We start from the raw sequence: 12,364 nt of genomic DNA, 5'->3' as shown, positions 1-12,364 counted from the left end.
TATTTGAATTCTATATTATTATATTTTATTTAAAAAATAATTTTACTGTTTTTTTTAAATTAATTTCATTAAATTAAAACTTTTTTAGACGGTGAGTTTTAACTTGTTAATATATTTAATCCATTTTAATTCAACTTATTCAGTTAAGTACTCTCTTTTGATCAGTAATTTGTTTATTATACATATTATTTATTACATTTGTTTATTATACATATACGTATTATTGTGGAATGAATTATACAATATAATAAGCACTGTAATTATTATATAATGATACATCAACGCTTATAATATAATAGCAATTATATTACTGAACATGGAATATAAAGCTGATAATCTTAAATACGGCTGGTTGCTTTACATATAACATACTGGGGATAAATGCGTATATAATAATCAGTACGTGTGTACTAAAGTAAATAATATTATCCATTTACTTATACACGTGTGAAATTTTCAAGTATAATATATGCTACATAATTATTCCAACTAATCAGTTATTTCAAACGGTCTATTTGAAAGTCTTATAACTGTCGATGATTTTTGTCTTATCATCGCAATGACAAACAAAAACATTAAGGCTTCCGAGTACTCGTCGAGAAACTCTGAATTGGCTGTGGTGACATATATCATATTATTTTTATATATAAAATAAAGATTGCAGATGATAAAATATAAATATCATACTGCCAAAATTATCATCTAATTATACACAGACTGAGATTAATATCACGTATAACATAATTTGCAGCAAAATATATTACGTTGAACCAAAGTCAAAGTTTTCTAGAGATATCCTACGTCAGTACTATCGATTGCTAAAAAAACCTAAGATATTTGCTTATCCGAAAATCAAATATATATGATTTGTGATTATTAGAAAACTATAGAGAAAAATATAATTGCAATTTTATAAGAAATACCATTTCTCTTTATTCTCTCTTTATCATTCAATAGTGTATATTATATGTATATTATATTATTATCTTGTATATTATATATTATATCATATTTATTAAAAATATAATTGTTTTCTTAAATACGAATCAAAATGTTTCCATCTAATGTAATTAATTAATTTCCCAAATAATATAATTAAGCAGTTAATTAATTCCTTTTCTTTGAATGCAACGAAGTGTGATAATTTCCATTTATCATTTTCAACAAGAAACACACGACAAATACTATAGTGATAATAATAATTGTTACGCAAAGTAGAAGAAAAGCACAAACATCGACGAGAGATAATTGCCACCAGAACAAATCCATTGCAGGCGATCGCAGGGCATCGCTGCCGTATTTAATTACATATTCGATCCAATAAATAGCGGTATCAAGTGCATTTAACGGCCGATCGAGGAATTTTTGAGACAAGTTTCGAGCAGATTCTCTGAAACAAATAAATATTGAGAAAAGTATAAGCTAAGAGCTAATTTATTTATTTATCGTTGAAAGCGAAAAATTGATAAGAATTTGTAAAATTCGAGATAACGATCAATCATTTGTAACTGAAGATTAGATATGATTAGATATGAATGTAAAAAAATTATGCTGGTTTTTATGAAATTAGAAATATATTGTGTGCGAGTACTTGTATAGAGGATCCCACAAGACTGCGTTTAAGGCTGCGTCCATGTCTTTTTCTGTCATTTTATTAAAATCCAATTTCACGGCAACGTTTCTGGCAACGTATGCGTTGACATTCATAAACTGATCGGCAAAGAGTGGTATACCGATCATTGGGACACCGTATGCTATCGCTTCCTGCGTACCCATAAGTCCACCATGAGTGATGAAGGCTCTTATCTTAGGATGTTCTACGGAAATGTTGTATTTACATATTAGACAATATAATTATGTATAATTTATAATTTATAATTTCCATAAAATAATGCCTCACTCAATATCTTAATCTGTGGCATCCAAGGGGACGTGTAAACATTTTCAGGTAACCCTGGTGACAATTTCTCCGGACTCGTTACCTTCATTAAAACACGCACGGGTGCTATTTTGCTTAAAGAAGCGTAAAGTATATTCAAAAACTCTCGTGGAAACGTCTCAATCATTACCATCGAGCCAAAAGTAAAGTAGACGAAACCGTCTTTGCTATCGTCTATCCATTTTTCCAATTCCTGCGAAAAAAATTGTTTTACGCAAATTAAAATACATTTGTCCACGCTCTATCTATTACGTTACACTTTACATAAATAATAATCGAAGTAGAGAAGTGCAGTTTTTTCACTTTCTGTTACTTAAATTTCTGACATTTATGTTAATGTTAACGATTTTAATAGATTCTATCGTTCAGGCCTTATTGTCATTAGATGATGTAGAATTATGTTTACTACTATTTATCGAATTATTTATGTTCAATGATTCTTTCTATACAATGTGTCACACAAAAGATTTATTTATATAATAACAAGTAAGTTATTATATAAATTATTTATAATTTAAAGAACAACCTTTCTTTGAAAAATTACGTAAATTAAAATCAAATTTTATTATTGCTTTTTTTCAATGTTAATTTTTTCACTCTACATTTATTTTGTACGTCGTAAATTGTGAGCCACTGTTATAGCGCCAATCTTTTATTTTGACAATTTTGATAATGAATATTAATGTAATGTTATGTAAAGATAAAATATAAAATATTGTAGCAATCTGAAAACAAAATTCTTATATAGATCGAAAGAACTGACTTACAGGTTGTAGTGTTAAGCCCTCATCCTGGACATGTAATCCGCCCACCTCTACAGCAGCAGGTGTCATTGGCTGTATACCATTTAGAGCAAAGTGAGAATTGATGAGGATCAACGCTATCTTGGATTCTATTTCCCGTACTCTTGGCATGTCAGGTCCAAAGTGCTTTCTTATTATCTCATCTTGCACTTTTGTTAGATAATTGAAATACCACTTGTTGTAGAGCGTGTGCAGCGTATTATACAAACGTTGTTTAATTATACAAAAATTCATATAACCAGTTAAGCTTAAACAATTGTTCGGCACGAAAGCCAGACTCTCTGGTTGAGCTATCAACGGAGGTAGCCACGGATATAACGACGTTGTACTGACCCCGATCAAAGGAACGTCCCATAAGTACGCGAAGATTCCCAAACAATGAAAGCTAAAAACCTACCATAGGAGCAACATAGAGCACATATCTTAAAACGAATATAGAATATAAGAGGTATCAGTGTGAAAGTTTTGTGATATTAGTGCAAATTTGCGAATATTGTTAGTAAAAAATAACAGGTCTAAAATATTTGCCGAAATAAAAAACACAATATTATATATATTATTCAAAATAATATGTATTTATTAAAATTAAAACGGTTTTCATGTACTTTCCGACAGAAAAAATTGTTCTTTTTTTTTTTAAAGTTGCTGCACTTTTTATTTCATTTATAATAGAATTGGATGAAAAAACAAAAAACATTTAAATCAATTTAGTATTTAATTTATGTACTGTAATTTTTATTGGAAAATTGCAGAGAGATTTAATGCATATTGCAAAAAGAATTTATGATTTAACATTTGTTGAGTACATTTTCTGTCTTTAAAATGTAAAAAAAATTCTACATTACATGTAAAATAAAACTACTTATGATTATCGAAGACTATTATTAATGATAGTTATATACTACATTATATTAGGCGCATTCGCTCAGAACTCAGCTCAGGTAGCAATCGAATGCGATTGTTTTTTACATTTGGAACCAATAAATCAACGTCGAGTGTTGGCAGAAAATCTAATAATGTTGCCTAAATGTTAAGTCTGCTGAATAAAGGCATTGTATTAATGCTTTTTACATTTTATACTATAACAATTAAAAACAGGATTTTTTATTCATATTATAGTGCACATTGTATATTTATTATCTATTGCATTCTGCTAAATGATTAATGATCGTATTACACGTGCCCCGGTGCAGATTATAGGAACATTGCATATCACATCATGACGTGATAATAATTTATCAATAATTACACTGAGATAATTTGCTACAATGCAACAGTACTATCAGAATAAATTCTTATAAATAACATTCATCAACAATTAGCTTGTAAATTTCATTCATGTATTTTACATTGTTAATGTATGACAAATACTTTATCACAAACTATCTTATTTTTTAGAAAAACTTGCTTTCAAAAATATAATTAATAAAATATCAGCAACATAGATAATACTTTTGTGCATTGTTTTTTTCTTTGATTTTTATATATTAACGTTTCATCATCTTTATTTATATCTTATTATGACCAATCATAAATTGAATAAAAAAAAATTAGAAAATCAAAGATATTTTTGTGTCAGGTGCACATTGAATTTAAACACTTTATTCCAAAAGATTAAAGCTAATTAAGCCTTTTTTATTGTTTAATTAAATCTAATTTAAGCTAATAGTAGACTTTAATATCTTTTTTTTACGAGTAATTATATAATATTAAAAAAATCTTACATATGAGTTCAAAGAAAGAATACATTGTACACTAGATTTTTACTCACGTACTTCTATGAGAACAGCGTCATAAGGTGGATCTTTCGGTGGATTACGCGCCAACTCTTGTATCACTGGATTTCCTAAATTTTTGCAAACATCATTGCCTATCAGTGTGACAATTGGATACACTGGATTCATGCCCACCACAACTTGTATGAATTCATACGACATATTGTTAACTAATATGACAGAAGACTCAATCGTCATAATATCGGTATAATTCGGATAAGGTTCCTTCAATGGAAAAGGACTAATCATGTCAACCTGATGACCCTTTCTAGCCAAGCCCTTCATCAATTGTTCGAACATAACGAAATGACTCTTACTATAAAAGGGAAAGAGTCCAAGTAAACGATATCCATTGCAACTCGACAGACCGAACCAAAGAAACATTATTTTTAACATTTGCATTTTTTTATTAGATTTTGAATCTAATCTACTTTAGATAAAAAAAAAAAAAAAAAAAAAAAAAAAATGATAAATTGTTTTTCTTTTTCTCCTTCTATAGGATATGAGCAGGCAGCTCGATAATAAGACACTAATGAACACACAATTAATCACGGAAATTCAAGAAAATAATAGCACGACGCGTACTTTGTATAGCGTTCGAATTCTCACGATAAATGATTCTCGCGAATTAGAGGACACGATATATCAATGCCTAGCAGCTTTGAGTAACTACTATTTACTAGTATATACAGGGTGTTAGAAAAGTCTGGAAACGGTGAAATATCTCGAACACGAAACGTCTGTGAGAAAAATGTTTCGAACCAAAGTTGTAGGGAGAGACGTTTCGTTTTCGAGATATTTGACCGTTTTCAAACTTTTCTAACACCCTGTATATATATATATATATATATATATATATATATATATATATATATATATATATATATATATATATATATATATATATATATATATATATATATATATATATATACACATATACACGTAGTATATACACCTACATAAAAATCATAAAATGTAACAAAAAAATATAAATAAAACTTACAAAAATTGAAAAACAATACAATATATAAAAAAATACAATAAAAAAATATGATTACACAATTTTTTTATTTATTTCAAAACTTATATAACTTTTCCATAAATATACAAAAATATAATACAAAAAGTATGTCCATAAGGCTGTCCATCATTAGTAATACCTTATCGGTGTTAGTATATATTTATATTAATTACTATAGTATATATATTATATAGTATTTTATATTTCAGTTGCCACATTTGCATTGAATTGAATTGCTATCAAGAATAATCAGTGCGGTTCAGTGTATTCTGTGGCAGTAAAATAAACTTAAAAGCGTTTATGTACTAGGGCAGACCGATCCAATCGAACACAATTCTATCGATATCGCCATTGTAAAATTACAATCAAATAAAACATTGACTATACGTTTTACTTAATTGGGTTTAATAATCCGTAGTTATAACTCATTAAATGTATGATCGTTTGTTTACAAAAACGGAGCGGTTTTAATATAATTATACAGATTATAATAATACATTATTAGTATTATATAATTTTATTTTAAGTTGACAATACAAGCATAACAACCTAACGTGTGTGTGTGTGTGTGTGTGTGTTATAAAACGATCGGTTTAGTTCTTACATATAATTGTGGCTCTCATAAATCAAAACATTATTGTGACTGCGCCTGTATATATATTTTATTACCAATAATAATATGTAACATATTTTATTAAAAATATTTTTATTAAAATTATTAAAAAATTATATTTTGTGTGTGTTTAATATAATAAATAAAATATAATTTTTTAATTTACATAAATATATATATAAAATATAGTTTTTTATAACTAATATATATATTACTCCATTATACTAAAGTGAAAAGAGATCACGCACAATTAATAATAATAATAATATATAATAAAAACATATAATTCATTATGTTTCGTTATTGTTTTGAGATCTCTAATTATGGATCATCTAGCACGGACACGAACCAATCGTTCGTTTTACCATGGCACTGCAAAGTGGATTCAGCCATCTAGTTCTGCCGGCTCTAAAATAGATCTAGATAGCGCCACTATAGCGCGGAGAAAAAGCGTATCAAGAAAAACGGCACGACTCCCTCAGGCTTCTTTCTAATGTATGCAGGATGCCATATTGCTGTCTTCTTCAAACTTGTAGAATGTCTAGATTGATTGATTAATTTTTTTTAGTTGTGATATGTCTCTATGCAAATTTAACGCATGACTCAGGCAGTAGCCAATCAATTTTCTGCTTTGGCGAAAATAAAACATAAAAGCTGTGGTTTCGAACAGACGTTAGAAATGCTTCGGAACGTCATTCTATCTTTGTTCTACATTCTATATAATTCTTCATAAATAAAGATAGAATAATGTTTCCAAGCATTCATAGCCATAGCGTCTCCCCGATCTCCGATCGCAGTCAAAGAGAGACGATTGGCTGATTGACTGCGTTAACGTTCCTTGTCGTGTGCAGTGTGCAATGTGCAATGTGTTTCCGTGTACTATGTAAAGAGGCCATTATAGTAGGCCACATGTTTGTAGTTGCGCGTACTCTCACAATCAGTCTGTCAGCTGTACCGCCCTGTTTTTGAGAGCCCGAGCACATGCGAAATTCCATACGCGCTTTTGATACCGCATGACTTGTCCGAAGCGACACACGGACTATCGAGCTGTTCAGAACGCTTGAAACGAACGCTTCGGTGAATTCAATCGCCGAGACAGTCTATCGGAACGTGAGGTAAAACAGTCGGTATAAAGCTGAAAGGAGCAGTCGTCCATCACAGCGAGCCAACATGCAGGAATCTCAACCGAAAAAGGGCAAAAAAGGTTAGTTAAATCCACGATATTGTATCGGACGATGCGAGTATCGTTTCGGGCATATTGCATCATCGAATTAACATATGTGCGTTCTCCTTTTCTGATGTGGCAAATGTCGTCTGCTACCTAACCTCAATCGCGAACAACATGCTCGGGTTATATACAGATTTTTCTAATTTTTTTTTTTTCTTCTCGGTGCGACATATGGCGAATATGATATTCGATGTGTTTTATGTCGGTATCTATACGATACCTACAGATGCTCGAAGCGAAAAAAATTATCATAGCGCTCCAATTTTTGTAACAACTAGTCCTTGACTCATTCTAATAATGTCCGATGTTAGATAACAATATAAGTTCAAACTATGCGCAAGAATATGAACAAGTTTTGTAAATTGATGGAAATTTCTATATATAAGTCACTCTGTCAGTTAATTAATTATATCGCATAAGTGAAAGTTGCTCATTCTTAATGCGTAGTGAAAGTTGGTGACCTCTGAATTGTATCAGTTTCGCATATTATTATAGTTATACTTTATTACAACTATTAAAATTTCTCAATTTTTTAATTCATTGTTTGCTCGAATATCTTAAAACTTTTAAATTTATTATTTTCTGCTAAAACTTTTAAGTGTAGTATATATATATATATATATATATATATATATAATTAAATGAAAATTTATATATTATTTGATTATAAAATTATTAAATGTTAATACATCAAGCTTACGCTGGACAATAACATGTATGTACATTTTTTTGTATTATCTTATACATTTGTTTGTTAATTTGATATCTTCAGTAACATATCATCAATATCCTGTCATATGAAACAGTTTAACCTTGATTTTTATTTCCTTAATTCTTAATTTTCTTTTTCTTTTTTCCTGCTTTATTTATACATCGTTTTATAGAGTTTTTATCGATCCAGATCCTCATTTTCTTGCCAACCAAAATATACTGAGTCAAGAAATTTCTTAAGAGATTGTAATTTTTATTATGAGTTTTATATGCTATCTAATAAATTTGATTTTTTGTAATTCAGTCGATGGTTATCAATATAAAAGTAATATTTATGATTTGTTTCAACAGCTAGGAGAAAGCGCAATGATAGTGACGAAGATATTGAACAAGTATTGGCAGAGTTGGCACTGGAATATTCTGGAGAGAAATCAGTTAAAGACAATAAAGATGAAAAGAAATCGGAACCAAATGAGCAAGATGAGCACATTGATGATGAAGATAAAAAGAAAAAAGGGAAAAAGGATAAAAAGAAAGAAAAAGTTGGGAAAGATGACATTAAAGATGAAGCTGCAGACAATAATAAAATAACATCAGAGTTAAATGATATGGATGTTGAAGTTAGTACTGTAAAAACAGCAGCGCAAAAGAAAAAGGAAAAGAAAGAAAGGGAAAAGCAAAAGAAATTAGCTCAAAAAAAGGTAAGTGAACAATATATAATACAGTATATGTATAACAATATTATTTTGCAGATATTTCTTATATAATTTTTTTTTATTTATAAAGTAATAGTTTATATTTTGTTATACTATATTAAAAATTGTATTATTTACTTTTATTACGATAGGAAGTCACTAAAGAAGTTAACAAGCCAGAAAATGGTGAAACAGTCCAAGCCACAACCTTTGATGAGAAAAAAAATGATAAAGTGATATCTGAAAAGAAACAGGTTGGTATTGAAGCTGATGGTGATGTTGTTGAACCAGAAGATGGTTCAAAGAAGAAAAAGAAAAAAGCCAAGGAAGAAACTAAAGAAAAAGGTAATTGCACTTAACATAATGATATATATGTAATAGATACACACATACACATATAGATATATATATATTTATATAATAATATTACTTATTATATAAATATATATTTTTATATTTATATAATTATTCTTCTAATATAGCAGAGGGAATTTTGTAATAGGCAAAGGTCCAGGAAAGAAAACTATTGCTGCTATGCAGGAGGCTTTAAGGAAATTAAAAGAAGAGGAAGAGAGATTAAAACGCGAAGAAGAAGAAAGGATACGGCAGGAAGAATTACGGGAGCAAGCAAGGCAGGAACAATTGCGTCTTGAACAAGAGCGTAAAGAAAAGAAAAAATTGAAAGAAAAACAACGGAAAGAAAGATTGAAATTAGAAGGAAAGTTCTTGACTACTAAACAGAAGCAAGATAGAGCTAGAGCACAAGCGATGATCGACGCGTTTAAAGCTCAGGGTCTCGACCTGCCAGATGTAGGGGAAAAAAAGCCTAGACCAGGTATTTTGTAAAATGCATATACATAATATAATAGGAAATATATAATCAAAATTTATTTTAAATAAAGTTATTTAATGTTAATCATTGAATTGTTCTAGGAACTCGAATCCGACCAAATAAAATGAAACAACAAAGTAGCATAGAGAAGAAAGAGGAAGAAAAAGTTGAGACCCCAGCGGCTCAAGTGCAGGTAGAAATTGTAGATGAACCGGTAAAGGAAGTAAAGGAGGAGAAGAAGGAAGAAGATGATGTTAAGGATTCATGGGACGCCGACACCACTGAGGATGAACAGGAAGATGAAGGTATTACAATAATACATATACATTACAATCGTTATATAATTATATATATATATATATTAGATTAGAATAATTATGAGTCATATTAATTAAATTTAGATAAATCAGACAATATTCTCAAGATACCCGAAACTGCGGAAAAAGTTCAAAAAGTGTCGACTACGGCTGAATCGGAAAAGAAAGAGTCCTCCGAAAGTGAAACAGAAAGCGAAAGTGGGAGTGAATCTGAATCTGAAGAGGATAGTGAACAAGATAGTGAAGTGGAGGATAAAGTGCCAGATGCTGCAAGTAAAAAGGAACGTGCGAGAGAACGAATTCAGAATCGTCGTATAGAAGCTGAAAAGAAGAAATCTTTGGATAATCTGAGAGCCGCTGTAGTCTGTGTCTTAGGTCACGTAGATACTGGCAAAACCAAGATTCTGGATAAACTCAGGAGAACAAATGTGCAGGACGGAGAAGCTGGTGGTATAACTCAACAAATCGGTGCTACTAATGTACCGATTGAAGCTATCCAAGATTCAACAAAGCATGTAAAAGGCGTAAGTGTTTATTTTAGATCTGAATCCTCAGATATTGAAATTTTCTAGATACGTTACTACATCATTTTTTCTTTTGTTTTTAGTTTGCTGACAAGAAATTTAAAATTCCTGGTCTCTTGATCATAGATACGCCTGGTCACGAATCGTTTAGTAACCTCAGGAGCAGAGGGTCTTCTCTTTGCGATATAGCAATTTTAGTTGTAGATATTATGCATGGATTGGAACCGCAAACTATAGAGAGCATCAATTTATTGAAAGCAAAAAAATGTCCTTTTGTTGTTGCCCTTAATAAAATTGACAGGTAATTGTTCGTATTACGTAATTGATTCGCAATTGCAATTAAATAATTTGCAATTTATAAGCAAATACAAAGTCATGATTGAATTTTTCAGGTTATACGATTGGCAAACTATGAGTCGTAAGGATGTTCAAGATATAGTAAAGAATCAATCGCCTAATACTCAGCGAGAATTCGAAAAACGGTCAAAGGACGTAATTGTACAGTTTGCTGAACAAGGTCTGAATGCTGCATTGTATTATGAGAATCCGGATCCTAGGAATTATGTATCATTAGTTCCTACCAGTGCTATAACAGGTAAAGAATATATGCTCCAAGATGAGACATAGTATTTGATCAAAATATCGTAATGATTTTTTTTACACATTTTTATATTACAACACAGGTGAAGGCATGGGTAATTTGTTGGCGTTAATAGTCGATGCCTGTCAGGGTCCTCTGGCTAAAAGATTGATGTACAGTGAAGAACTTCAGGCTACCGTATTGGAAGTTAAAGCATTGCCTGGACTTGGCACTACGATAGACTGTATTCTAGTCAATGGAATGTTAAAAGAAGGTGATACAGTCATTATTGCTGGTACGGATGGGCCTATTGTAACGCAAATTCGCTCGCTTCTTATGCCGCAACCGTTAAAGGAATTAAGAGTAAAGGTAATCTGTCAAAGTTACAGTTTGTATCTTTTGAAAATAATGAAATGTTATTCATAGTATTGTTATTTATAGTATTGTATATGTGTGTTTTTTTACAGAGTGCATATATCGAACATCGCGAAGTCAAAGCAGCTCAAGGAGTGAAAATTGCTGCAAAGGATTTGGAGAAAGCTATTGCTGGTATGTAATTTATTTTTGAGATTATTAATGGTTTGCTTTTTTGATAATTACATGACGCAAGATTGTTATATGTATACATATTTTTGTGTTTTTTATAAATTAATATTTATGTGCAGGACTGAATTTGCAAGTTGCGCAAAAACCAGATGAAGTGGATGTATTAAAAGAAGAAATAGCAAAGGAATTATCTAGTGCTCTTGGAAATATACGGTTAGCTGAACGAGGAGTTTACGTCCAGGCGTCAACTTTGGGAGCTCTTGAAGCATTGCTAGACTTTTTGAAGAGCAGTAAAATACCGGTGAGTATCCTTAAGTATCTATCTACTTACCTGAAAGTTATCTTTTCATAATAATGAAAATGAGAGAAACACACACACACACACACACACACACACACACACACATATCTATTATTATTATATATAGTATCGTATGTAGCACTCTATATACATAATAATTTACTGTAATGAATTCTTTTTATGTCGTATCATTAAGCTAATTGAGAAAAATGATATAATTCTTATCGTGTATAATCATGTTGAGTAATATTAATTCTGATAAATAGTAAATTCATTGTTGATATTACTTTACACACACAAATATATATATTATACACAATTATATCTTTTTTCTTGATTAGCAATGGGTAGAGCATAAAAAGAATTTATTATAGTAGGTACAATATTATGTATACAGAGTACTATATACTATATGTATATACATTTTAAAATATATAAAAAGAGAGTACTTTTAAAAAATATTATTCACTAATATA

General features: G+C 30.1%; 2 protein-coding genes across 2 annotated transcripts in view; one reads left to right on the top strand and one right to left on the bottom strand.

Moving 5' to 3' along the window:
* Nucleotides 1–168: 168 nt before the first annotated feature.
* LOC140669563 (UDP-glucosyltransferase 2-like) lies at nucleotides 169–5,158 on the bottom strand. The gene is made up of 5 exons (XM_072899533.1): nucleotides 4,518–5,158; nucleotides 2,707–3,135; nucleotides 1,901–2,132; nucleotides 1,592–1,817; nucleotides 169–1,390 (listed from the first exon to the last, which is right to left on the bottom strand). Exons 1-5 carry the CDS (start codon nucleotides 4,917–4,919, stop codon nucleotides 1,108–1,110), a joined length of 1,572 nt encoding a protein of 523 aa, XP_072755634.1. The 5' UTR covers nucleotides 4,920–5,158; the 3' UTR covers nucleotides 169–1,107.
* Nucleotides 5,159–6,811: 1,653 nt separating this feature from the next.
* The window catches only part of Eif5b (eukaryotic translation initiation factor 5B), a 38,566-nt gene continuing 33,013 nt past the window's right edge, over nucleotides 6,812–12,364 (top strand). Inside the window, exons 1-11 of the mRNA XM_072899774.1 lie at nucleotides 6,812–7,358; nucleotides 8,445–8,794; nucleotides 8,941–9,133; nucleotides 9,291–9,623; nucleotides 9,722–9,925; nucleotides 10,022–10,461; nucleotides 10,545–10,762; nucleotides 10,854–11,056; nucleotides 11,145–11,410; nucleotides 11,509–11,590; nucleotides 11,707–11,888. Of these exons, the coding sequence (XP_072755875.1) occupies nucleotides 7,325–7,358; nucleotides 8,445–8,794; nucleotides 8,941–9,133; nucleotides 9,291–9,623; nucleotides 9,722–9,925; nucleotides 10,022–10,461; nucleotides 10,545–10,762; nucleotides 10,854–11,056; nucleotides 11,145–11,410; nucleotides 11,509–11,590; nucleotides 11,707–11,888 (2,505 nt within the window). The 5' untranslated portion in view covers nucleotides 6,812–7,324. The remainder of the gene's footprint in view (nucleotides 7,359–8,444; nucleotides 8,795–8,940; nucleotides 9,134–9,290; nucleotides 9,624–9,721; nucleotides 9,926–10,021; nucleotides 10,462–10,544; nucleotides 10,763–10,853; nucleotides 11,057–11,144; nucleotides 11,411–11,508; nucleotides 11,591–11,706; nucleotides 11,889–12,364) is intronic.

This window comes from Anoplolepis gracilipes, chromosome 9 (genome assembly GCF_047496725.1).
Source record: "Anoplolepis gracilipes chromosome 9, ASM4749672v1, whole genome shotgun sequence".
NCBI lineage: Eukaryota > Metazoa > Arthropoda > Insecta > Hymenoptera > Formicidae > Anoplolepis > Anoplolepis gracilipes.
Note: the sequence above shows the minus strand (reverse complement) of the source record. Positions and strands in the feature narration are given on the sequence as shown.

Bases quoted from the DNA above. Each gene is read 5' to 3' on its own strand.
- LOC140669563 (XM_072899533.1), bottom strand. From the start codon at position 4,919: ATGCAAATGTTAAAAATAATGTTTCTTTGGTTCGGTCTGTCGAGTTGC. The intron at 1,818-1,900 runs GTGAGGCATTAT...ACATTTCCGTAG, and splicing joins GCCACAGATTAAGATATTGA to AACATCCTAAGATAAGAGCC. The intron at 1,391-1,591 runs GTACTCGCACAC...TATTTGTTTCAG, and splicing joins TTGTGGGATCCTCTATACAA to AGAATCTGCTCGAAACTTGT.